This window comes from Convolutriloba macropyga, chromosome 11 (assembly GCF_964194025.1).
Source record: "Convolutriloba macropyga chromosome 11, txConMacr16.3, whole genome shotgun sequence".
NCBI classification, from domain to species: domain Eukaryota; kingdom Metazoa; phylum Xenacoelomorpha; order Acoela; family Convolutidae; genus Convolutriloba; species Convolutriloba macropyga.
The window spans coordinates 47,267,041-47,293,509 of record NC_134478.1 but is presented as its reverse complement, the minus strand read 5'-3'; the positions used below and the strand labels follow the sequence as shown (position 1 = coordinate 47,293,509).

General features: G+C 37.4%; 2 protein-coding genes across 2 annotated transcripts in view; both read right to left on the bottom strand.

The window, feature by feature from the left end:
• Positions 1-20,185, bottom strand: part of LOC142349762 (uncharacterized) — a 28,955-nt gene extending 8,770 nt beyond the window's left edge. The window contains exons 1-5 of the mRNA XM_075401522.1: positions 20,038-20,185; positions 18,597-18,741; positions 17,948-18,093; positions 15,159-15,286; positions 13,841-13,984 (exon numbers count right to left, since the gene is read on the bottom strand). Coding sequence (XP_075257637.1) covers positions 13,841-13,984; positions 15,159-15,286; positions 17,948-18,093; positions 18,597-18,741; positions 20,038-20,056 — 582 coding nt within the window. The 5' untranslated portion in view covers positions 20,057-20,185. The remainder of the gene's footprint in view (positions 1-13,840; positions 13,985-15,158; positions 15,287-17,947; positions 18,094-18,596; positions 18,742-20,037) is intronic.
• Positions 20,186-25,681: 5,496 nt separating this feature from the next.
• The window catches only part of LOC142349152 (uncharacterized), a 34,405-nt gene continuing 33,617 nt past the window's right edge, over positions 25,682-26,469 (bottom strand). Inside the window, exon 8 of the mRNA XM_075400567.1 lies at positions 25,682-25,962. Within this exon, the coding sequence (XP_075256682.1) occupies positions 25,880-25,962 (83 nt within the window). The 3' untranslated portion in view covers positions 25,682-25,879. The remainder of the gene's footprint in view (positions 25,963-26,469) is intronic.

Genomic DNA, 26,469 nt, shown 5'->3' with positions numbered 1-26,469 from the left:
CCTCAGAGTGGCTTCACTATGCGGTCTCCTAGAAAAAGCTTGGCCAAATAATACTCTCAGAAATCAATCGTCTTGATGTTGTCCGTGATTCGATGCTGTCCTCCAGTTCGTTAACATAACTTAACCTAATTATTGATTGGTTGATCACTACTTTACTAGTCACAAAACTAATTTAAATCCAATAAATTGACGCTAGATTGAGTATGATTTCTGATCCTTAGAGATATATTGTGAAGTTACTAAAGTTGTACAATTACGCTGTTGATTAACAGCAAACCGAAAGAAACGATTAAGTCTTACCCAGTCCTAATTATTACAGGCTATGGTTCCTTCAGAACAACTAGTTACAAATGCCTATGAGTGCCAAGTATTAGCAAATGCCTACTAGATAACAGTTTAAGCTCTACTAAGTTATAAGAAAATGTCTAAAAAATGAAAGTAATTGAAAATTTGCTAAGTTAATTTAACGAAAAGTATAGTTACCACAGTATACTAGTTCAAACAATTATTATGATTTTCAGTACCACGACAGAGATCTGTTAACTCACTCGTCTAATAAAATTTACTCCGCAATTCGGATTATCACAACAATATAATTATTTTCAGACTGATTTTGGTTACAAAAATTGGCTAAAATTGAGCCGTATATATACTGCTTATCTATGTTTGGTTATGATAATTTAGTCCTATTTTTACCAAATGTTCCGAATCGATTTGTGAAAAATGCCTTTTTGGGAAAAGTTTTCAGAAAGTCAATCATGACTTTGATAACCTAGGCCCCTAATTTGGGTTTCTAATCCAATAATACGTGGGTGAGAATTTTGATGTTCAATCTGTGATATAATCCTTATCAGAGTTCATATTTATTTATTCAACTGTTCTCATTAGTTTAAATTTCTTCACCATTATTATCTTTGTACAGTTTCAAATTTAGAATTCGCTTTTATGTTGGGAATAATTCAAGGTCAGTATTAATTTGGTTCTTTTCCGAAAAACGCTTAAGTTTAACTTTCCTTTCCTACATCCTACCCCTCCGGACTAAACTATTCTCCTGAATGGTACAATACAGTGAAATTAGTAACAAGTAAAAGTTTATAAAAGCACCATCACCAAATTTTGGTACAACAGTGTCTTTTTAATCAGCGTTTTTCTCCTCATTCCGCATTCTCTCAACTAAGTTCAGTCTCTCTTCAAACTGCATGTCAGTTCCGATATCTCGTTGATCATCGTTCGACAAATTGTGAATATGTTTTGTAGTGTTTTTGGACTTGTAACACTTCTTCGCTGCCCAAACAGCCAAAAGGACAAATGCAAGGTACCATAAAGAGAAACCAAGCAGACCAGCCAGCTCTTTAAATGTATGCAGTGTTGACCCATGGCGAAAGGATTTGAAGTTGTTTTCCTCAAAAAGTTGTTGATGGATTTTGTCTACCATCTCACTGACTAATTCAGGCGTGACATCAAGCGTAGTGACATCCTTGAGTGCCGACCTGATCTTATGCAACATCAAATTCCTACTCTCTTCTGTAGGAGTGACCGCTGGAATGTTCGGAATGTTGAAAGCGGTATCCAGTAGATCGGGAGTTGTCATTGTTGTTATTAGTCCACTGTGTCGAAGACAGTATGCTGGATCGGGCAACATGACCAGTCCATTCTTCGGGTGAACCAGTTTTCCATCGCAGGGGGGTGTACTAGGCAACTTTTACAGGCCGGTACACGGTTTGAAAACTTTCTGCCCCCACTGTACGTTATGTTATAAAGAAATTGTTGATCGTCTGCCGCATTGAGGAGGTACATAGAGTTCCCAAGGTAGATTGCTGTCGGTAAAATCGGCAATTCGGTTACTTGTCGCTTGCAAGTCTTCAAAGCAGCTACCTCGTGATTGTATAGGAGTGAAGTCAAGCAGAGTTGACCTTGCGCGCTCACCAACGCTACTGTCTTGGTGCAAAGTATCAGCAATTGTGTCCCCAAACAAGACAGATATTCTCCTGAATAGTACAATACAGTGAAATTAGTAACAAGTAAAAGTTTATAAAAGCACCATCACCAAATTTTGGTACAACAGTGTCTTTTTAATCAGCGTTTGTCTCCTCATTCCGCATTCTCTCAACTAAGTTCAGTCTCTCTTCAAACTGCATGTCAGTTCCGATATCTCATTGATCATCGTTCGACAAATTATGAAAATGTTTTGTAGTGTTTTTGGACTTGTAACACTTCTTCGCTGCCCAGACAGCCAAAAGGACTAATGCAAGGCACCATAAAAAGAAACCAAGCAGACCAGCCAGCTCTTTAAATATATGCAGTGTTGACCCATGGCGAAAGGATTTGCAGTTGTTTTCCTCGAAAAGTTGTTGATGGATTTTGTCTACCATCTCACTGACTAATTCAGGCGTGACATCAAGCCTAGTGACATCCTTGAGTGCCGACCTGATCTTATGCAACATCAAATTCCTACTCTCTTCTGTAGGAGTGACCGCTGGAATGTTCGGGATGTTGAAAGCGGTATCCAGTAGATCGGGAGTTGTCATTGTTGTTATTAGTCCACTGTGTTGAAGACAGTATGCTGGATCGGGCAACATGACCAGTCCATTCTTCGGGTGAACCAGTTTTCCATCGCAGGGGGGTGTACTAGGCAACTTTTACAGGCCGGTACACTGTTTGAAAACTTTCTGCCCCCACTGTACGTTATGTTATAAAGAAATTGTTGATCGTCTGCCGCGTTGAGGAGGTACATAGAGTTCCCAAGGTAGATTGCTGTCGGTAAAATCGGCAATTCGGTTACTTCTCGTTTGCAAGTCTTCAAAGCAGCTACCTCGTGATTGTATAGGAGTGAAGTCAAGCAGAGTTGATCTTGCGCGCTCACCAACGCTACTGTCTTGGTGCAAAGTATCTGCAATTGTGTCCCCAAACAAGACAGATATTCTCCTGAATAGTACAATACAGTGAAATTAGTAACAAGTAAAAGTTTATAAAAGCACCATCACCAAATATTGGTACAACAGTGTCTTTTTAATCAGCGTTTGTCTCCTCATTCCGCATTCTCTCAACTAAGTTCAGTCTCTCTTCAAACTGCATGTCAGTTCCCATATCTCGTTGATCATCGTTCGACAAATTGTGAATATGTTTTGTAGTGTTTTTGGACTTGTAACACTTCTTCGCTGCCCAGACAGCCAAAAGGACAAATGCAAGGTACCATAAAGAGAAACCAAGCAGACCAGCCAGCTCTTTAAATGTATGCAGTGTTGACCCATGGCGAAAGGATTTGAAGTTGTTTTCCTCAAAAAGTTGTTGATGGATTTTGTCTACCATCTCACTGACTAATTCAGGCGTGACATCAAGCGTAGTGACATCCTTGAGTGCCGACCTGATCTTATGCAACATCAAATTCCTACTCTCTTCTGTAGGAGTGACCGCTGGAATGTTCGGGATGTTGAAAGCGGTATCCAGTAGTTCGGGAGTTGTCATTGTTGTTATTAGTCCACTGTGTCGAAGACAGTATGCTGGATCGGGCAACATGACCAGTCCATTCTTCGGGTGAACCAGTTTTCCATCGCAGGGGGGGGTGTACTAGGCAACTTTTACAGGCCGGTACACGGTTTGAAAACTTTCTGCCCCCACTGTACGTTATGTTATAAAGAAATTGTTGATCGTCTGCCGCGTTGAGGAGGTACATAGAGTTCCCAAGGTAGATTGCTGTCGGTAAAATCGGCAATTCGGTTAATTCTAGTTTGCAAGTCTTCAAAGCAGCTACCTCGTGATTGTATAGGAGTGAAGTCAAGCAGAGTTGATCTTGCGCGCTCACCAACGCTACTGTCCTGGTGCAAAGTATCAGCAATTGTGTCCCCAAACAAGACAGATATTCTCCTGAATAGTACAATACAGTGAAATTAGTAACAAGTAAAAGTTTATAAAAGCACCATCACCAAATATTGGTACAACAGTGTCTTTTTAATCAGCGTTTGTCTCCTCATTCCGCATTCTCTCAACTAAGTTCAGTCTCTCTTCAAACTGCATGTCAGTTCCGATATCTCGTTGATCATCGTCCGACAAATTGTGAATATGTTTTGTAGTGTTTTTGGACTTGTAACACTTCTTCGCTGCCCAGACAGCCAAAAGGACAAATGCAAGGTACCATAAAGAGAAACCAAGCAGACCAGCCAGCTCTTTAAATGTATGCAGTGTTGACCCATGGCGAAAGGATTTGAAGTTGTTTTCCTCAAAAAGTTGTTGATGGATTTTGTCTACCATCTCACTGACTAATTCAGGCGTGACATCAAGCGTAGTGACATCCTTGAGTGCCGACCTGATCTTATGCAACATCAAATTCCTACTCTCTTCTGTAGGAGTGACCGCTGGAATGTTCGGGATGTTCAAAGCGGTATCCAGTAGTTCGGGAGTTGTCATTGTTGTTATTAGTCCACATTGTCGAAGACAGTATGCTGGATCGGGCAACATGACCAGTCCATTCTTCGGGTGAACCAGTTTTCCATCGCAGGGGGGTGTACTAGGCAACTTTTACAGGCCGGTACACGGTTTGAAAACTTTCTGCCCCCACTGTACGTTATGTTATAAAGAAATTGTTGATCGTCTGCCGCGTTGAGGAGGTACATAGAGTTCCCAAGGTAGATTGCTGTCGGTAAAATCGGCAATTCGGTTAATTCTAGTTTGCAAGTCTTCAAAGCAGCTACCTCGTGATTGTATAGGAGTGAAGTCAAGCAGAGTTGATCTTGCGCGCTCACCAACGCTACTGTCCTGGTGCAAAGTATCAGCAATTGTGCCCCCAAACAAGACAGATATTCCTCACTCTTCATTTCGGCATAGCTTTCTTCTCGCCTTGATACGATCAAATAGTTCCTTTCTAATTTTAGAGTTGCGGCCGTCGTTGTGTTCTTGATTGGTTGTGGCAGAGGGATTGCTTTGTAGGCATCGTGAATTTGTTCACCACTGTATACTGGCACCGCCATTATGATTAACAGTCCGTGTGGATTGGAAAAAACATTTCTCACTAAGGGCAGGCTGTAAAGTAAACTTGAGTGGTCGTATGGTATAGAACACTTTGTATCTCCCAGCTTCAGAGTTGTAATTATTTTCCGTAAATCCTCGTAGGGTACTAGTGCGGCTGGCAGTATTCCCTTGGATAGCACTCCAATGCTTGTAATAAATATGTTTCTCTGTTCCGTCAAATATAGTGTTTGTACTTGTAACTCACTATGCATAGCATTGAGAGTCCAAGATACGTTGTTAATTGCGATTTGGGCGCAAAAGGCATACATAAAAACATTAGGCTTCGATGATCACAGGCTTGGGCTCGTTCTATTTCTTCCATTGTTTTTTGAAGCACCTCCAGTTTTGTTTGCAGAATCTCAAAGTTATCCTCTGAGTAGTTTAGCACTTTTCGTGTGTCTTCATGAAGCTTCAAACTACTGCTGGCCATGACCTGAATAGACTCTCTTTCTTCGCTGTGGAGGTGAACCATTCGTGATTCCAAATAGTGCAATCGCCCTTCCAATTGTTCCATCTTTCGCTTAGAACTGTCGCACAGACCAAAAATTGAGAGTAGTCTACAGCCTGCTTTCTCCAGAAAGGGTTCGAAAGTTATCGCCTTCGCAGCTCCCATTGCAAACAGCAGTGGTGATCGTCTCTGTCGCTGAAGAGTGATAGTCTGATTTAAAAAGATGCTACTTCTTTGACAAGCTTTTTCCTCTCTTTCTCTGCTCTTTCGTATTCTATCTGAATAGATGAGATTATTCCGTCAAAGTGGTGCTGTAATAGTGCGCTTATTTCTGGGTTGTTGCAAAACTGGGAGCTCTTCCATGTTTTCTGTTCCAATTGCTGAAGTATTAAAGAGAATTTATAACTTGGTCGGAGATCCACGTTCAACAACTTTGGAGGTGGGACTGCGATATCCACAGTCAGATATGAGTCGGCCATTGAAACTGGAGTTTGAGGTTGAAAGAGAACATGCGCAGTAGTTCGTGCACTCTCTGCTGTTTGCTGTCGCACCGCAAGTATTAATATCAATATCAGAAAGTTGTACATCTAAACATTATTATGGTTAATTACTGCGCTAACCTAGATAGCATTTTTTCTGTATTAGAAAGAGTGCTACGTTCTCTAATATTTCCCCCAAATTCGCTGAAATTTCTTTGAGCTAATTAGCTCTTTTCTTAATACCGGTGATATATTAACTTGCAAGATAGCTTTTTATGGGGCTATTTGAATAAGTTTTATGATCGTCCCATCTTTATTAAAAATTTCGGCTAATCTTTTGATCTTTACAATTTTTTCAAGCAATGCTATATAGAGAAACTTAATCAACTTCTTTTTTTCTAATTTTTTTTAAACACACACAAACCTATATATAGATATATATATATATATATATATATATATATATATATATATATAAATATATATATATATATATATAAATATATATACATATATATACATATATATCTATATATATATATATATATATATATATATATATATATATATATATACATACACATATATATATATATATATATATATATATATATATATATTCTTCTTTTTATTCGTCGTCGATTCCGAATCGTTTTGGGTACTTCACTGTGCGTCTTTCTCGTGTTTTAGCGATGGAGTTCACTGTTTCGTCATTTTTGGTTCCCAAAAGTTCTGCAAAGGTTTTTGGTTTGCACATTTCCCTCTTGGCGCTTGCTTGTGTTGACTGTGTTTCACTGAGGTCCCTCAAGACAATTTTTGGCTTGTGTGGTCGTTGGGGCAGTGGTGTAGAGTCAATCTCTTTGGCTGGGTTTACAAAAGGGGTCTGTTTCTCCTGTGTTTGTCTTGTTCCGGAGTGATCGGTTCTGCTGGTATATTAGTCTTAGTCGGCCTTTTAGTTGAATGTTTTCGCTCTGCAAAGAGATCGTAGAAAAACTCTTCATCCTCGTCCATCCATTTGAAGGGACTCTTGTTTGGGTCGTCTTGCTGTTATTTCTGGGGTGAAAGTTTTATTGTCTTCTTCAATGTGAACTTCCTGGTCATACGTATTTTGGCGGCTGGGCCATTTCTCCTGATGAGATGATCTTGTTTCCATTCTGGGTAACTCGTATTCCTTCTTCAAAGGCTTCAATCGATTGTAGTGGACTATCTGCCATTTCTTGGAGTTTGTGTCTTTTGAGATTTTAGAGTTGACTTCTGAGGTCCTTTCGATGATGTTACATGGTCCAATCCAGGGAAGATAAAACTTCCTTGATTTTGCTTTTTGGGGTGCGAAAAGCCAAACTTTCTCTCCTGGCTTTTGTTCCTCTCCAAAGGCGTTCTTCTGGTACAAATCTTTTTGTCTTCCTTGTCTGTAGCCAAGTGTCTCTCTGGCATTCATATGTGCTTCCCTGAACTGTTCATTGAGCCATCTTGTGAATTCGTAGTTGGCAATTTCGTGACCAGGTGCTTTCGGGAGTAGCAGGTCAATCGGGTATTTGCATTCTTGTCCAAACACAATTGAAAATGGAGTCTGTCCTGTTGTTTTGTGTACGGTCGTATTATAGACGAAGTTGAGATAGGGAAACATTTGATCCCAGCTATTTGGATTGTTTGCGCAGTATTTGGAAATAACATCCGCAACAACTCTGTTGTGACGTTCTACCATGCCATTTCCCTGCGGGTGATATGGAGATGTTCTCGTCTTCTCTATTCCAAAAATTTTGCACACTTCTAGTAGTAGTTCGCTGCAGAAGTTTGCTCCTTGATCGGTGTGAAGGCAATCAGGTGCTCCGAGCGTCAAAACCCAGTTCTCCACAATTGCTCTAGCAACATCTTCGGCCGTAGTTCTTTCTTGGGGAACGCAAACCAAGTATTTCGTAAAATAGTCTGTCAAAACAATTATGTATTTTGCACCGCTTGCCTTTGCTCGGGTTACAAGTCCCAGGATATCTGCCGCCACTTTGCTGAATCGGATCCCAGCGTTGATTGTCTGGAGAGGAGCTATTCTTTTTTTTCAGGCGGTACTTCGTGCTTGACACAGGGTGCAGTTCTCACATTTTCGTTCAATGTCTTTTCTCATATTTGGCCACCAAAACCTCTGTCTTGCCCTGTCCAAGGTCTTTTGAAAAGCAAAATGGCCTCCACTGAGTTTTGAATCGTGAAGTTGTTCCAAAACTGTCTCTCTGAGTCCCTGCGGTACTACAAGTTGTTTTTGGGTTGTATTGCTTCCTTCCACATGCCAATTCCTGTACAGCACGCCCTTAGTCAGTTCCATCTGGTCCCAGAGACCCCAAATCGCTACTGCATCTTCTCCTTGTGCTATTGCGTTTGCTTTCTTGACTTTTAAGTCTCTCAGCGGATTTTGGTCTGGATGTTTCTCAGCGTTTACCCATTGCAAGATGAGACGTAAGCAGGTATCGTTTCCTTGAGCCAGCCTAAGTGAATTTACGTCTTCTTGACATTGGATACTCATTGGTTCGTTCCTGTCCTCGGCTGTAACTAAGTTAATTCTTCCGAGGGCGTCTTCCAAAGAGTTAGCTGATGGGCTACTTCCAAACATAACCAGTCTCTCAGCTTCAGTTTGCTCAGGAGCGATGCTACACTGTCTTGACAGTCCATCTGCATTCCCGTGCTTGTCTCCTGGTCTATGTACTACTTGAAAATCGAATTCTTGCAGTCTTTGAAGCATCCTGAATATCATCCCGTCATTGTTTTGTCTAAATAACCACTGTAGCGATGCATGATCTGTTCTGAGCACAAATTGAGTTCCCCAAATGAAAGGCTTAAACCATTTCATCGCCTGAATGACTGCTAATGCTTCTCTTTTTGTTGTTGAGTAACGACATTCTGCTGGCCTCGAAACTCTGCTAGCGAAAGCCACTGGGTATTCTACTCCATCGACAAAATTCGAGAGTACTGCCCCTAGACTGTTGTCACTTGCATCCATGTCCACGATAAAGGGAGAGTTGTAGTCCGGATGTTTGAGTACTGAGCGATCAATCAACGCCTCGTTCAGTTTCTCGAACGCATTATGGCATTCAGGGTTCCAAGTGAAACGGCTGTTCTTTTTTTGTTATCTGGTGAAGAGGTTTCGCTATCCCAGCAAAGTCTTTGATGAAACGTCTGTAGTAACTGCAAAATCCAATAAAAGACCTCACTTCGGTAACGCTTTCTGGTCGTTTCCAGTCCCGTACTGCAATGAGTTTGTTTTCATCTGGTGCAATTCCCTCTGGGCTCAGTTTGTATCCTAGATAGGTTACCGATTTTTGAAAGAGGCGACATTTCTTGGGTTTGAGTTTAAGATTGGCCTGGCGAAGAACTTGAAAAACGAGACGCATGTGTTTTTCGTGTTCCTCCACATTCCTACTAAATACCAGAACGTCGTCCAAGAAGATGAGGACAAACGAGAAGAGATATTCATTGAAGATGCTTGTCATAAGTCGTTGGAAGGTTCCCGGTGCATTGCAAAGACCAAATGGAATTCTGAGGTACTCGTAGTGTCCACCATCGGGAGTGACGAACGCAGTTTTTGGTATAGCACTCTCAGCTAATGGGACTTGCCAATATCCAGAGGCTAGGTCGAGGCTTGAGAAAATCGTTGCTCCGTGAAGATGATCCAGTGTCTGGTCAATTCGCGGAAGGGGAAAAGCGTCTTTCTTTGTTACTTCATTTAGTCGTCTGAAGTCTGTGCACATTCGATTGCTCCCATCCTTCTTGGTAACGAGAACGATTGGTGCACTGTACAGGCTGTTTGATGGTCGGATAATGTTTCGTGCCAGCATGTCCTCGATCTCCTTCTTAACCACAGTGATCTTTCCGGGTGCAAGTCTATGGGGTGCAAGCTTGATGGGCAGCGTATCACCTGTGTCAATTTCATGCTGAACCAAGTGTGTCTGTCCAAGTTAGTTGTCGTTCATTGCAAACACATCTCTGAACTCTCGCAGCAGTGTTCTTCTGTCGTCTGTTTGTTGGTTAATGTCTGGAATTGCTAAAGAACAAATCTGTTCTAATTCTTCATTGCATGATAGGGTTAAGTGTGTTTCTGCAGTTACCCCGTGCTGTGTTTCTTCCGTTGTTTCGATTTGATCAGGACCGGATTCTGCTTCCGTCTCACAAATATGTACGTGCCTGGGGACTTCAGGTTTATAGGCAAATTGCAAATTTACAACATTGCTTTCTTTCTCCATCATCAGCTGTTTAGAATGGAAGTCGATTGATACTTTATTCTCCTCCATCACCTGGTTCCCAAGTATCAAAGGCACGTCTGTGTTCGGGGTCACCAAGAGATCGGCTTTCACTTTAACCCCGGTGTCGAACGCTATTTCGCCAGTGAAACCGCCAAGTATTTCGAAAGGATCATTGGTGGCCGAAAGAACTTGTTCTCGGAATGGTCGGAGTTTGGAACGCTGTTCGTACTGTGAGTAGGCTTTTTCTGATAGAATGTTCACATTGCTCCCAGTATCCACTAACGCTTTGTGTTTTCGTCCGTCAAGATTAACCATCACGTAGACTGTAGGCCCAAAGACTGGTTCGGCTCGAACTTTGTTGATACTGCTCACTTGCTCTGAGTTCGCTCTCTGTAAAATGCTTTTTACAATCGGTTGTCTATCGGTGTCCAATTTTGCGGATATACCCGGTTGTATTGTTCCTTTCTGTGGACACTGATTTGACAAGTGCCCAAACTCGCGGCAATTATCGCACTGCATCGCAGACGTTCTGGGTCGAAAGCCTTCCGGTCTTCCCGGACTTCTACTCTGAAATCTGGGTTGACTTGATTCGGATAGAAATTTTTTTTTGGGTCTCAAGCATCTTTTCCATGATCTGTGTATGTCGCTTTTGCTGCTCTAGCATCCTATTGAAGCTTCTGGTCTGAAACTCGATCATTTGATTGAAACCCGATGACAGACTGGTGTTAAGTGCTCTAAAGTCAGCTGTCACTGAATCGTCATGATATTGTTCACCCTTTGTCCATCTCACATGTCCGTTTCTTCGTCCCCGCAGTCGACTGGATTCAATCTTACTGATGGTGTCTAGAGCAATGGCCCGTTGTGTAGCTGCATTGGAGCTTCCCGGTTCTTCCTTCAGGAGTGTATATCTGATTTCGCTGTCCAACAGTCCGTCCATAAAGGCATCTTTGTTAGCTTCCTGTCGTCCCGCAACATCAAGATGAGCATTGGCTGCCTCTCCTAACTTACGAACTCGCCTTGAGAACTCTTGGATTGACTCTGATTCCAATTGCTGAAGATTTTTGAATTCGGTGCGGGCACTCCTTGCGTTCGGAAAGTCGCCGATTCTGTTGTTGAGAGCCTTCAGAACTCTCGCTATGGTCGGGGCTGGTTGTCCTTGCACTTGTTGAAAGTAATGATTGGGGAGATTGTAATACTCATCTAACGCATAACTGTTCAAACACGTGAGTAGAACCTCGCGTTGCCTCTGGTCATCCCAATTATTGGCGTTTGACATGGATTCGAAGTGTCGAACCCATCTTTCGAAACTCTCGAAGTCGCGGCTAGGGTATCGGAGGAGGGTGAGAAGGGGTGGTGCTACGACTATTTGCTGCTGATTGTTCGCCTGGTTCTGTTGTTGCTGTTGCTGGTTGTTTGGTGCGTTGTTCATTTTTGGTAATTGAAGTAATTTTCGATGTAAAACCAAATGACACAAAAAAAATGTAGATGAGTTTTACCTTTGAAACGTATTCCAAATATCTAATTCATCGGTTCTCTCACATTTTAAATTTTCGTTTTTTTTTAAATGCAAAACCGCCTTTTAATCAGAAGAATCCCTCTGTGGTCGCTAATATAGAATCTGAATATTTAGGGTGGAGGTTTTACCCTATTCACAATTCCACAATTTTTACTAGAATCTATATTTAGAGAAAACTACTGGACTGGATAGTAACTTCACAAACCTACTACTCTTAACTAGACTAAAGGGTTATACCAGGCCCTCCGTTCAAGTCCTAAAGAAAGTATTTTCAGGGGCTGTAGTCAATTGCCAATATTAATGATGATATTAGAATATATTTGTAATGCTTCTCGTTGTTATATGATATTTTAGCTTCTAAGAAGTGTTTTACCAAATGAAATAAATTGGTGACTCTAAGATTGAGAAGTATACCAGGTCCTCAATTCACTTTCTAATTAATCGATCAACCAATATACCTAAAACAAATTGTAGATGACGTGAAGAGCTTGTCGGTGTTCACTCCACAACCCAACCAAACGAGTATTAACCAATTTGATAGAACGTTAAGACATTGCTCATCAATTACTTCAGATTACTGCAGACCTTTTCATTTGTCTACTTGGTTCACCATTCCATACTACGTGGGTTAACTTAACTTGCCGAGTCTTCTACGAGCAGGCAAGCCTACCCTCAGAGTGGCTTCACTATGCGGTCTCCTAGAAGGAGCTTGGCCGATTAATACTTTCAGAAATCAATCGTCTTGATGTTGTACGGGATTCGATGCTGTCCTCCAGTTCGTTAACCTAACTTAACCTATATATTGATTGGTTGATCACTACTTTACTAGTCACCAAACTAATTTAAATCCAATAAATTGAAGCTAGATTGAGTATGATTTGAGATCCTTAGAGATGTATTGTGGAGTTACTAAAGTTGTACAATTACGCTGTTGATTAACAGAAAACCGAAAAAAACGATTAAGTCTTACCCAGTCCTAATTATTACAGGCTATGGTTCCTTCAGAACAACTAGTTACAAATGCATATGAGTGCCAAGTATCAAAGCGTTTAGCAAATACCTACTGGATAACAGTTTAAGCTCTACTAATTTATAAGAAAATGTCTAAAAAATGAAAGTAGTTGAAAATTTGCTAAGTTAATTTAACGAAAAGTATAGTTACCACAGTATACTAGTTCAAACAATTATTATAATTTTCACTACCACGACAGAGATCTTTTAACTCACTCGTCTAATAAACTTTACTCCGCAATTCGGATTATCACGACAATATAATTATTTTCAGACTGATTTTGGTTACAAAAATTGGATAAAATTGAGCCGTATATATACTGCTTATCTATGTTTGGTTATGATAGTTTAGTCCTATTTTTACCAAATGTTCCGAAGCGTTGTGTGAAAAATGCCTTTTTGGGAAAAGTTTTCAGAAGGTCAATCATGACTTTGATAACCTAGGCCCCTAATTTGGGTTTCTAATCCAATATTACGTGGGTGAGAATTTTGATGTTCAATCTGTGATATAATCTTTATCAGAGTACATATTTACTTATTCAACCGTTCTCATCAGTTGAATTTTCTTTGCCATTATTATCTTTGTACAGTTTCAAATTTAGAATTCGCTTTTGTGTTGGGAATAATTCAAGGTCAGTATTAATTTGGTTCTTTTCCGAAAAACGCTTAAGTTTAACTTTCCATTCCTACAATTGATTCATTCTGAATTATCTTCTGATTCAGAAGAGTACAGAATGTTTCTCCGAATTTTCGTCTGATTCACAGAAATTCAGAGATCTCCTCACAGTTGGTTCTGAAATCCTTCTGAATCAGTACTAAAACTTGAAATTTTTCTGAAGTTTGTTCTGAATCAGTTCTGATTGTCACTGAACTTTAGATACGGGATACTACTTCTATGGTCTCAGGTTTGTTACCCAGGCTGTCATTCCAAACCGAAATCAAGTAATTCCGTCTGAAGATTAATATGACAACTCGAAGGGGGAAGCGTGCGTTCAAACTTAATTTCTCTGGAAACATGGAAAAAAGGCACAGAAAGGAGAACATGGCAATGACGCGCGGGTGGCTGATAAAATCTAGTCTTATATCTATGAGTAGTCTTATAACATGGACTGCGTAAATTTGGGTAAGGAAAATGCGTTTTGATATTTTGAGATGCCTTGAATATGTTCATCCTCCCATTAGGGGGGAAAACAAAGTCAACTTCCTCGTAAACATCCCCTTCAATTCTCACTTCTCCTCGACTTCTTCCATACCCCACCTCACTGATCACGTTTTTGCACAGGAGTGAGTTGAACTGTGCCTGAAATAATTGATACGCTACAAGACATCTCAGGTCCAAACCTCGACTTTCGAATATACTTTTACATTTAGAGTAAGGGGGAGGGGTGTTCAATAATAACTGTAAGAAAAAAACACGGTCCATCTTCTTCCTTAGCAAAGTCGAGCGTTTCATGAGTCGCGACTTGTCTGTTTATAAACATGTATTGGAGTCTCGACAATTTTTGTTTGTAAACTCTCAGTTACTTGTACCAAGTAGGAAAAAGTTGCAAATAGCTATCGTCTGATTCCATTATGACAATCAAATTTCCTTGAAACATCGTGAAAACTAAGCATGTTATCCTTATACTCATCCGTTACAAATACAAAAGCGGCTCTTGTTTCCTTCTTGTTCAGCAACTTGATTCAAAATTAAGTTCGGTATTGATGTCAAAACCCAATGTTAAGAACTCTCAACCGGTGCTGTACCACTTAAATATAACCAAAACATCAAATAAGTTAAGATTGTTTGTTCATGCATAGGAACAACAATTATTGTAATGTTGCCATCTATTGATCTTTTAAAGTATATCGCATAATCATGCTTTCATCATATCATATTTGAAGAATATTTCATGTTTCTTTTTTCATTTGTTCCCCATATTCATCCCCCATAAAATTTAGATCTCCACTATGATCATTTACGGTAATTTGAGAGGCGAGGTTTTCCTTACGCTTTATACTCAATAAACTGTGCATTGGTCTGATATGAAAGACCTCAAGTTTTAATTAAGTTTGTAAATAAAGTGCAGAAATACTTGATGAGCGGTTTGAGGTGTGCGTAAATAATAATAATGATAATTTTGGTTCCTGCTTAATCGCAACGGAACAGCATTAGGCCTACAGTAGCCTGTTCTCAGCTGCCCTTTTTCTGAGCAGCAATGCTCTTTTTTGGTGACTATTGCCACTTTTTTTGTGTCTGAAACTTTCACGTGGTACCATCATTGCAGCCAACATTGGTCAGTCTTTGGTCAACCTGAAGCTATGGCTAAGTAAGAGCTCATCCTTACACAGACAGCTTCAAATCAACAGCCATAATGACCATGATGAGACTGGTGTAACCAAAAACAATTTTTACCTAACACCCCCTGCTCGTGTGGTATTTTTAAGGACCTGCTCATTAACAAACACCAGCCATGGGCGTTTTTGACACTTACTTTGACATATGTGAGAGCTTTGTTGGATGTTTGAAAATATGTGACAATTAAGTGAATGTACGACACTGCTCTCACTCCAAACCTCTCTCCTTTCTCCATGAAGATACTGCTTTGGTATCCACAACACTCTGAAATTAACAACCGTTTTTTCCACTATCTCTAGATAGTACACATTTCGGATCTTTTCTAATAGCGCCCTAAACCCCCGCCCCACACGCTTAGTAAGCGCATCGTATTTGCACTAACCCTCCCAGCAACCAGCGCATTGGTCACAAAACGAGTTACTGTGTAATGGCTTGTGCTCTGTAACAGGGGTTTGCTTAATGCAATGGTGGGGGGAGGGAGGAACAAACCGAAAACGATCCCACATTTCAATTAGTAATAGAACTAACCCTTTCCCTCAAAACTGGGTCAATTAACCTGAAACTTGGTTTCTCGAATATAATTGCTGATGTCTTAAAATCGAAATCAAAAACAGAATATTCCTAAGAGCCATTATATGGGTTTTGGCAATCCTCATTTTTTCTTCGTTAATCCACAATTAATATTGCGTTGGACTTAAAGGCAATTTATTAATAATTAGAGTTTTGTCTTATTGACAGGTGGATAAATTGCATGTTTCGGGAAAAAGAGTTAAAAATTTGATCAAATTTTTTTGATCAAAATTTGATCAAAATTTGATCAAAAGTTGATCAAATTTTTTTCATCAAACGTGAGCAATGTCTGAAAGGCAAAGTTTCAAAAAAAAAATTGGGTTTTGAGGAAACAAAAGCGTTTTGAGCATGTAGTTAGGGTAAAATTATATTTCCCAAATCTCATTAACAATTACATGAGACCAAATTGAAAGACTAAGCTGTTTTTGTGAAGAGTGCTATGGGCAATTTCAATACTATTAATTGTCTTCTTAATGGACAATATGCATCAAGAGGGAAACTTCTGAAATTAATCACTAACTAGGTGTTCTTTCATTTCGGTAATTAGAGTCTGTATCCTCTGAAAGGGGTTTTTAAGCGAATTTGAACAAAATGAGCCGAATATCACTCGTTTCCGCACGCCCTGAAAACTCTAATAGTAAAACAAGCGTCATGAAAAAACCCGATAAAATTTATTGTTTTCCCGATTTTTCGGATAGGGCCACGTAATGAAATCGGCAAAAGAATGAAATGTCCCAAATTAAATTGCCTTAAAAGATCATTCAAAGTTTAATCTTGTCATCGGTTTAATTGAAAACGCAGACTGTAATGACTCTTGATCAACCTACTTGAGACCAAATTGGGCTTAATCAATAAGTTCAATAGCAATCAGAGAACTTAGTGGTCGGTTCTGTCAATCCGCGCTCAAATTTTGTTGTCGTGTTTATTTCAATTCAAAATTAAAATACGGCACATATTAAGGTAGCAGACGTTGAGCGAGGACAAGTAAAACGACCACTATTGCCCTAATTGCCACAAGATTTTAGTATTAAAAAACATGCCAAGAACTTCTTTTTAGAAAATATATTTTTATTAATGTAAATTGGTCGTCATTTTCCTTTCCAAGTTTTCAACGTTCAACGAAGAAATGCTTATGACGACAACAAAATACTACTTTTAGGTTTCTTCGAATTTCCTTCTATATGATTTTAAAATAAGATATTTCAGAGTGCTTCGAACATGTGACTTCATCTTTGTAAATTTTTTGTTTTCTACAACTCAAAAAAATCTCCGACAGGTTTGATTTTTGCAAAATTTCGTTGTCCTTTGGATCAGAATACCACATTGTTCGAAGTTGTACAAAAAAAGACCATTGAGAGATCAACTTCATCTATTGTAAAATTGAGAATTCTTTTTTTGTGGATTTTTTAAACTGACAATTTCTCTTTTGTTTTTATATATCTTTTAATCTCTTAGCAATTGGCAACTAGGCATCTAACTTTTGGTTTGACTCAACTATACCTCACAGCAAGTGCTCCACTTTTATTTGTTTTTTGAGAATGGTTCGATTTTAAATCAGAATTTGAGAGAGTTATGTCAAGAACTGACGCGCATAAAGAAAAAGGGTCAGCGGCAATTTTATTACCAAAATGCTTAATACATTTATTAAGGCGAATAAAGCAAATTCAATTCTTCTTAATTCAAAGAAACAAGGAGAATAAAGCATTCGATAAAACAAAAAACCATTTCCTGATTTCTCATTTTGTGATTATAGAAAAATCTTAATCGTGAGTTTTTTCCCCGTGAATTGCTCTTTCATTTTCATTTTTTCAAAATATTGTTTGAGCACTTTCATTTTCAATATTTTTAAATTTTGTTTGAGCATACTTTTGAAAAAAATGCAGAGGTTCATATCATTGATATAGTTCACTGTACTTGGGGCAAAAATGGGAATTTCGAGCTACATTGATTTATATCTAAGTCAAATTCAAAACATATTCTTTGTGAGAAATGTATTTATGAGTCATATTGCCAACTTTTTATAGGTAAGTTGGTTTTGCATATATGAAGATTTAGTTTACGCAATATTGCAAATTTTAATGAAAAAATTGCAAGCTAGTGCATTATTTTCAATTTTTAGGGGGCTTTGCAAGGCTTTGGGCACAACCTTTGACCTTACAACAAAAAAGAAGATGCTGAAAAAACCAACCATAATGAACTTTTCGCACATTTCAAAGCGACAATGCAAAAGCCTTCTTTCAATTTTATCATATGAGTACCCCACCTCGACCATTTATTAATGAATTTGATAATTGATTTTTCACGAGGACATCGAGTTTCGATCCTTCATCACTCGGTTTTCTCAAATAGGTTTACCTTCTTGTGAATCGTCCAGTGGGATCCAGTTGATGAGACTGTAGACAGGTGGGATGAGGTACTCGAAAGCCTCCCTCTGTCCTGGTCCAAACTCAATTGCAGTCTGTCTCTCAGCAAACGTCATACGAAGGAAACAAAATGAGGCACTGAAAAGAAGAGAGCATGTGAAATGATAATTGACCGGCTCCAGAAGTCAGTGTTGAAAATTGCTTGAAAACGTGAATGTGATGAATTTTGTATCAAATTTCTGTTGGAAAGCAATGATTGCTGCAATTTTTTTACCGCTTTCACCACAATTCTTACAAAAACTTTCGGACATTTTCTAGATTTTAAAAATCTAGGTTGACAAAATTTTTATAATTTTTAATATTATTTTTATAAATTAATATGTGAGTATTCTAAATGTAACCAAAGAAAACACTTTATCGTGAGTGACAATAAAACAGGGTGAAAAATTTTTTAAGAAATTACGCAAAAAAATTCGACTAAACGTCTTTTTTTGTGATTAGCTTGAAAATTTTCTGAAGTTGAATGTTATAATTAAGGGAAAAGAGACAAAATGTTAAAGTTTGTCATAATTCAATCATAATTCATAAGTTCAATCAATAACAACACCGCATAAATTTGACCATGTAGCCCAGCAATTTACCTCTTTTTAGAGCATGCCAGTGACTGCTTGTTGGCATCGCTTCTCTTGTTGGGAATCTGGAAATCCAACGAGTATTCTCCCTCTATATAATCTTCACTGATGACGTCACACATCAGAGAAAAGGTCACCATGACGAAAAGGACACCTAAAAATCGGTGGGGAGATAATGGAAAAAACGTACTAATCCAATAAAAGCAACTAAAACTTCCATCACCATTGACCAAAAAGTGAGGTTTTCCTAGTTGAATTTATTCACAGGTCATAATTTTGGAAAAAGTAAAATTGAAATAATTTGAAATAAAACTATCAAAATTTGAACAAAATGTGCATAATTATAAGATTTTCGTTTTTGCTCATAAACATTATGTGACAAATAGTTCCTTTCAAAAAATACTTAAAGTTGCACTTATCATGCTTTTCTATCTTGCATTTCAAGAAGGTGACAAATGGCAGGAAAAGGACAGTTGTACTGATAAATAGTTGCGTGAAGGCCGATCGGATTATTAAACGAGGATTAAAGGCAAAGTTGAAGGTTTCATGTACAAAGTGTCAGCACCATTTCAGCGCATTTTCTAGTTGTTATTAATTAGAAATGCACAGAAAACTCAATGCAAAAACACAATGGGCAAAATGAACTGACAATATTACAACTTCAGCGCATTTGTCAAACTCTAAGTTAGCATCTAAACTTTTTGCGTTCTAGGGAAATTTTTTATGATGAAACAGTTGAATTTTTTTTAATCGGTGAACATCTGACGAAATAGAATATTAAAAAAATGACACTTATATGACACGTGAGGGTAGTTTCCTTATATGGCAGTTTTTACTCAAAGGCTGCGAAATGGTAACCCAAGGGAAATCTCAGTTGAAATACTCTCACTTCAATTGAGTTTCAAGATTTTTTGTAAGAAATGCGGTGAATGCGGTGAAGATGGTGAAAAAAATAATTCACCACATTTCAGCGCATTTCTTAAAATACTTTATCGCAAAATTCACCACATTTCTTACAAAATTCACCGCACTTCTTTTGCATAACGTTTATTGAATATGATATAAATTCACAAGAAATATCACAGAATTACGTAACAGATGCCGCAGTTGAAGTGTTCACAATATGGAGATAAGAGGCTCGAAACAGTGTACGGAAGTTTCTTTTTTGTGAGAATTTCGTAGAATGCGGTGAAAATAAATAATTCACAGCGATTTAGGGTATTCGCCACAAAAAAGATGCAAGAAATACGCGGTGAACATTATTTTTTTCACCGCATTTCATACAAAAATTCGCCGCTAAACCTCGACAGGGGTACTTTGTAAAAGTAAAATCACAAAATCACTCGCCTCATCTGACTACCAATTCATACCTTGAACCGGTTTTTATAATAAAAAGAAAACACTTTTCTTCAAAAAAAATGATGTGATTCAAAATAAATTTGGAACTTACGATAGCGTAAATAAATCATCTCTACTGTTTTTATTTTGCCGACTAATGAGAACTAGAAATAATTAGTTAAGTTAGGAGTTTGCTTGACTTTGAAACCAGCAAGGACTCATCACTCATGGCGAATTTATGGAATATCCTTGAAACTGAAGGCTACTAAATTTTCACACTAATTCAATATTTAATTCTTGAGTTGACATTGCAATGAAATAACAATGACATAAGTACACAGGAAATCATCTGATGAGTGACCATCCTTTTAGAATGAGTTTAAACTAAATCCGATTCAACTTGAAAGTTCTACTTAAGCGGGCGTAACAACTGGTCCATTTAGAATTGAGAAGGCAGTGGTGTCTTAAAGAAAAGCAAGGATAGAAACTGACAAAATGGATTGCATTATAGTCCATACTAATCTACTTTTCATTAGAATTCCGAATGTGTTTTTTGCTCAACCACTAAACACAACCCCCCCCCCCTCAGACGGGGCTCCTAACACTACTTATAGCAAGTAGCCGCCTTTTGCGAGTATGTATATGATGCCATTTGTAATTTTTTCCGCCATGCGGTTCGCTAACATGCTAGATGGACAGAAAATAATGAAACCCTAACCAGTAGCAAACTCCGTAAAAGCCTGTCCCACGAATTACACATGACGGTGAAAACGACAATTTGCAGATTACACCTACGTATATTCTGGTCTTTAAGGAGTTTGAAGCAGCTCATAATTAATTATTAACAAAATTCCAGCAAAATGATGATTTCGGCTACATATATTATTTACTTGAGATCAAATGAAAAATCAAACTTTCTTAAGAAGCATCTTATTGTTAAATGAAGCGTTCTCTTTTTTAACAAGGAGGCCCGTTAATATGCGTTCGCACATGATGTTTCGACCCGCGCTCATCTACATTTTGACTTAACTGTCTTTTGACATACCTTTTTGACAAAGAGATAATCGAAAATAGATGTTTGAGTTTAGGAAATCGTCAAGCAAACTAATAATTGTATTAAATAATGCAGAACTTCATTACAATGAGCTCTGCCATTAAAAAGACTGCGAGTAAAAAGAACGACAACAACAAAAAAGCAAAAACACAAATTTCAGGGCAAAAACTCAATATATTAATTTAAAAGCCACTAGTAACAACGTCAAATCAAATTTACTTTTTCCTAAATATACATCAGATGGGACTTTTCCTTAATGAGACTAAGTAACAAGTTGACAAAAAGAAGAAATATTGAGGCGAAATTCAAAAATCAATCAACAATTTTCAAAACAAATATTTTCAAAAGTCTAAAAAATAATTAGCTTTTAACGAAATAATTCTGATAAATTTACTATGAATAGATAAATTTACTGATAAGGGTTACAATGAAACCAACAGGAACTGTCATCAATTGAACTAAGCAATAGGAACGGACTAAAGACGCAGAAAAACTAATAAAATTACGGATAACAAATTACAAACATTGCGAAAGCAGAATTCACTGAAGCAAAAATCTTTCGCTTTTATCTCAATAACATGTATTTTTATTTCAGTTTTTATTTTTACTAATTCAGTAAAAATTGTAATGATTGAAAAAATAAGTTCAATTAGGCCACAATTGAAAACCATTGGGAGCTGTTAATACGCGATTGCGCTCGAAGGAAGAGAAATACGCGAAGGAAGAGAAAAAGAAACAAGAATACACCGCTCACAACTTTTTATGATAACGCATTTTTTTCCAGCAACAAAAGCATCAATTACGTCACCATATAAGTAAACATGTTAATTCTTAAAATACACGGAATTGTATGGGACCTCTCAATGATGAGAATAAGTTACAAGTTGACGAAAAGAACAACAAAACTGGAAAAAAAAATTGAAAAAAAGATGTACCATAAAAACCTATAATATCTCAAACTCTAAGACTATTTGCAGTAAACTGACAATTTCGGCTAAAACGATTCATTCAATCTTCAACTACACGCTTATGGGATCGGTCAGCATTTTATGGCTACCTAAAAAACAAAAAAAAAAGCAAAAACATCAAATTCAAAAAAGAAATGAACAAACAAATATAACTATACCATTAGAAAATGAACTTTTCAGTGAAATTTTTTCTACATTCTATTAATTTTTGATCAGCAATGGGTTTCTTCTCTTCTACAATTTGACTCCAAAAAAAACAACAAACTTGAACAAATACATTAAAATCACGAAATTTTTGAGAAAAGCAGTAGTATGAACGCCAGTAAATTCAATAGTTTTCAACTGAAGCTCATAAATACTCTAAGTTATGCCTCGGTGAGACAACAAGGATGTTTCTCTTTCATAAGTCATCAGTAAGACATTACAATAAGTCATTGACTACGAAAAGAACAACAAATACAGGCAAAATCCAGAAAAGTGCGAGAAGAAAGTGCTGAAACCATTTAAAGAATAAGTTTTCCTCTGAAAGAATTATCTATGACCCGCTGAATTCACTGCAACTATCAATATCAGCATAATGTATTCAGATTCCAAGAAGAACAAAAATTACGAAAAAAAAATCCAAAAAAAAATTAAAACCCTTGCATCGAAGACATAACACCAATAGTTGGAAAATGAAACCACCAACTAGAACAGTTTTGGTTGTAGTAGAATAGAAGGGATTCCACTCATTACTGAGACTGACTTAGGGTTCACAAAATTGAGTTTAAGTGCGGTTAATATTCAAAAAAAACTTCGAAAAATTATTTTTGAAGTCTTAGTAGCCATTAAATTCAAAAGTTTTCATCGGAAGTCAAAAAACAAGCTCAAATCACGCGTATACCTGGATTGAAGAAAAAGCATATTTGTCATGCATAGGTAATCGTCAGGAAATCATGATAAGTCACCAAATACCGGAAAAAAACCAAAAATTCAATAGAAAAATGCGAGAAGGTGTCGAAACCACTTAAACCATACACTTTTCTCTGAAATTTTAATCCAAGATCTTTTGAAGGTCTTCTCTAAGCCAATGAGAGATATCAGTGTCAGGATAATATGATAAAAATTCAAGAAGAACCAAAAATACGAAAATATCCACAACTTTTTTTAAAAAAATTGAAATCGGGTGACATTGAAGTCATATAACATATAGTTTGAACATAAAACGAATATCCAGATTATTTTTGATTGCAATAGAAAGGAAGAGGGTCTTGTTGTTTATGAGACTGACTTAAAATTCAAGAAAATAAGTTTTTGATTGGTTAATGTTAAAAAAATTTCTTGAACAATTGTTTTAAAATTCTGAACAGCCATTCAAACTCAAGACAGGTTCACTTGAGGCTCGTTGAAAACTTATTGAGCTTTTGGTCCACAGGACTCTGCCATAGGACTCCAGATATTTAGAAGATCAAAAAGTCATTTGAAATTACGAAGACTCAAGTCAAAAAAGTCGAAGCCAAAAAACACGAGTTATTACTTGAAAACGAATTTTGGGCTTCACTGAGTTTCATTTTACTGTAAATCAATTTGTCATTAACAGCACCTGGATATGAAAAGTGACCTGTCCCTAATCGACCAAAGAAAAAAAATTAAAAGTTTTCTGAAAAAGAGCTCTCAAATAGAGTTCATTTTTTTAGTAAACTTCCCTATGAGACGAGAACAATTCTTTTTATCGCCTGTCGTCTATAAGAAACTCAACAAGGCTTCATTTTGTGGCTTGAAATGTAATTTTGAATCAAAAATTAATACAAAAAAAATTTAATTTGACGAAAAATTACACTAAAAGTGAACAAAATCATGCCAAAAATCTTGTGTTAACACAAAACTTCAATCTTAGATAACTTCTCAAAAAAAACAAAGTTCAAGAAAAACTTTGGTCTCGAATTCTACGCTGGACGAGCTTTTATTGATACCACTCTTGTTTCTTTGTGATGAATATATCGATCGGCCAAAATTGTCTGAAAAAAAATTCATTTGAATATATAGTTCCTCCCCCCCCCCCCCCCCCCCCCACAAATGGGGTCGGAACAATGACTGCCAGAGTAAAGAATCACATTGGTTTTCATTCTTAGACGAACGTAAATCCGTATAAATTTATACTTGCAATGATAGATTAACGATTTGTAATAGAAATCGACATTTTAACGTTGAATCAATGAAATATTATTAAATTTTTTGTTGGCTAAAAACGAATTAATTCGATTTGGCACAAAGTGCATTCAATTAAAATGAAAACAAATTTTCCCGTTTGTGCCCCGCCGTATGTTATGCACCCCCTATTTACAGAGCACGTGACATTACCAAGTAAACCATTATGTAAAAATATGTCACGTGCGACTGGGGTTTGCAAGCAATATACAACCACTAAGCTAGGGAGGAAACAAACGGAAGAGGTCTTTGGAGGCGAATTCATAATCGACAGTTCCCATTGCTCAGAAGTTAAAGTACGGTTAGTGAAAAGGCAGGATCATTAAGATTCCCTGACAAAAATCCCTGTCTTAAATACCAGTAAAAACCACATTCTTTGTATTAATTTTTTTGTTTGAAACAAAGTGAACTTTTCTAAATAAAAATCCAGTGCTGTTAGTACACAAACCGGTCGATGTCTTGACATGGTACTGCTCACAGTTGTCAAATAAATCTTTAAGTCAGCATCTCGGAAAACAATTGAAAAAGAAGTGACATCACGTAGTAGTGACAATCGGAACGCGTTGTCAGAATGCAGTGTCGCAAAAAACCAGTTGTTTTTATGATTATAGGTTGCATTTCAGTTTAAATCATTACTATCATCTTGGTGATCAAAAGTTTGACTTAATCATACATAGCCATGTCTACGACAAAGCTTTTGGTCATTTGAAAGCACGATTTGTTCGCAAGATAATCTGAATCAGTGTAAAATCTCTGAAGCACAGAGCAACCTATCTCACTTTTTTCGGTCCCATTTTTGTATTATTTATTAACCAGAAATAACAGACATTTTGTTATGTCAAGCGCAGAAAAAATATACCTAAAGGTACAAAAATTTAAAAATGCATCAAAAGATGACTACAAAAAAAACAATCATACAGGTATTCATTCTTCTTCGCCAGATTTATCCCTAAATTTATATCGTAGACCTACCCGAGAATGCTGCGAAATTTCAGTTCTTTATATAAATTCTTTCTTTGAGAGCAGAATTTTATTTTAATCCAAACTAAATTTTTCGTATGAACATAATTTAAGGGTCGCAAAGTTTGAGCTTAAAGTTCACATAAGTTCTTGTTCTGTAGACTTTCTTATTTAGAAAAGGTTTTGCTTAAGATTGTTTTGTGGTATCCCACTTCGTTTATTTTAACACCTGAAATTCAAATTATAGACGAGCCCAATAAATCTATACAAATTATTTTCTTCGTAAGGAATCCACATAGTTTTTTTTCAAAAAAGGTGAGATATGCTGCTCAAACAAATCATGCTGTCATATGATCAGAAGCCTGTCGTAGTCATCACTTTGGTTAGAATTAAATTTTGATCACAGAGATGCTACTGATGATTTTTAATAAAAATTAGTCTATTAATCATCAGGATTAACCGCCTGAATATGACACTACATTTGCTCAAATGGTTCTGAAAGTACCTGAAAAGTGCAATCTTTTAAATGTTTTCTGGAAATGCCAGACTAGCTGCAAAGGACCATTAAAGTTGCTACTTGACAACTGTGAGAAGTACCATGTCAATACATCGACCAGCTGAAGTCGAACTACTTCCACTCAATTTCCATATTTTAGACAAATTCATCATGCATTTGGATTACACACACACACTGGTTTACAATAATTATAGAGATATTGTGAAATCAAATGAATATAAACTGTATCCTTGAAATGTTCGAGATCCAAATTGACCCAAAGCTAATTTCAGCTTCCAGAACTGCTCCCAAACCCGAAGAATCTCCCAATAGCGGGTGCTGCATAGTTGTACATCCACCGCGTGTGAACACCTGCAAACCAAATTTTTCTGTCTTGCATTTTTTTCAATTAGAAATTTTGAGCAGAACAGCTTTTAGCCTAATTCAATCAAGTAGGAACAAATTAATATAAGATTATTTTTATCAGATTTGCTCTCCTAGGCCAGAAAAAGTTGGTTTTAAACCTATGTCGATATAGAGCCAGGACGTCAGTTAATAGATTTTGTGCCTTTGCCATTGTAGTTCCAGTACAATGAGAAGAGCTCAATTTTTTACCGTTTCTTGATCATACTTTGGCTCGCTCATACTGACCTCTGTCAAGATTTTTGTCCTGTTCAGCAGACCCTCCAGACCGAAATGACCACTTTTCAAATCTTTGAGTAAAAGAAATGAATCCCGTTCAAACCTTGCCTTTTTGTCATTTTCACACCTTATGTGCCTTTTTGAGGCTGTTCGGAACTTTTAATACTGTTTCGGAAATGCCAACCTTGCAGCCTAATTTTTGGTCTGATCAAAAATGGATGAAGAAAACCTTCATAT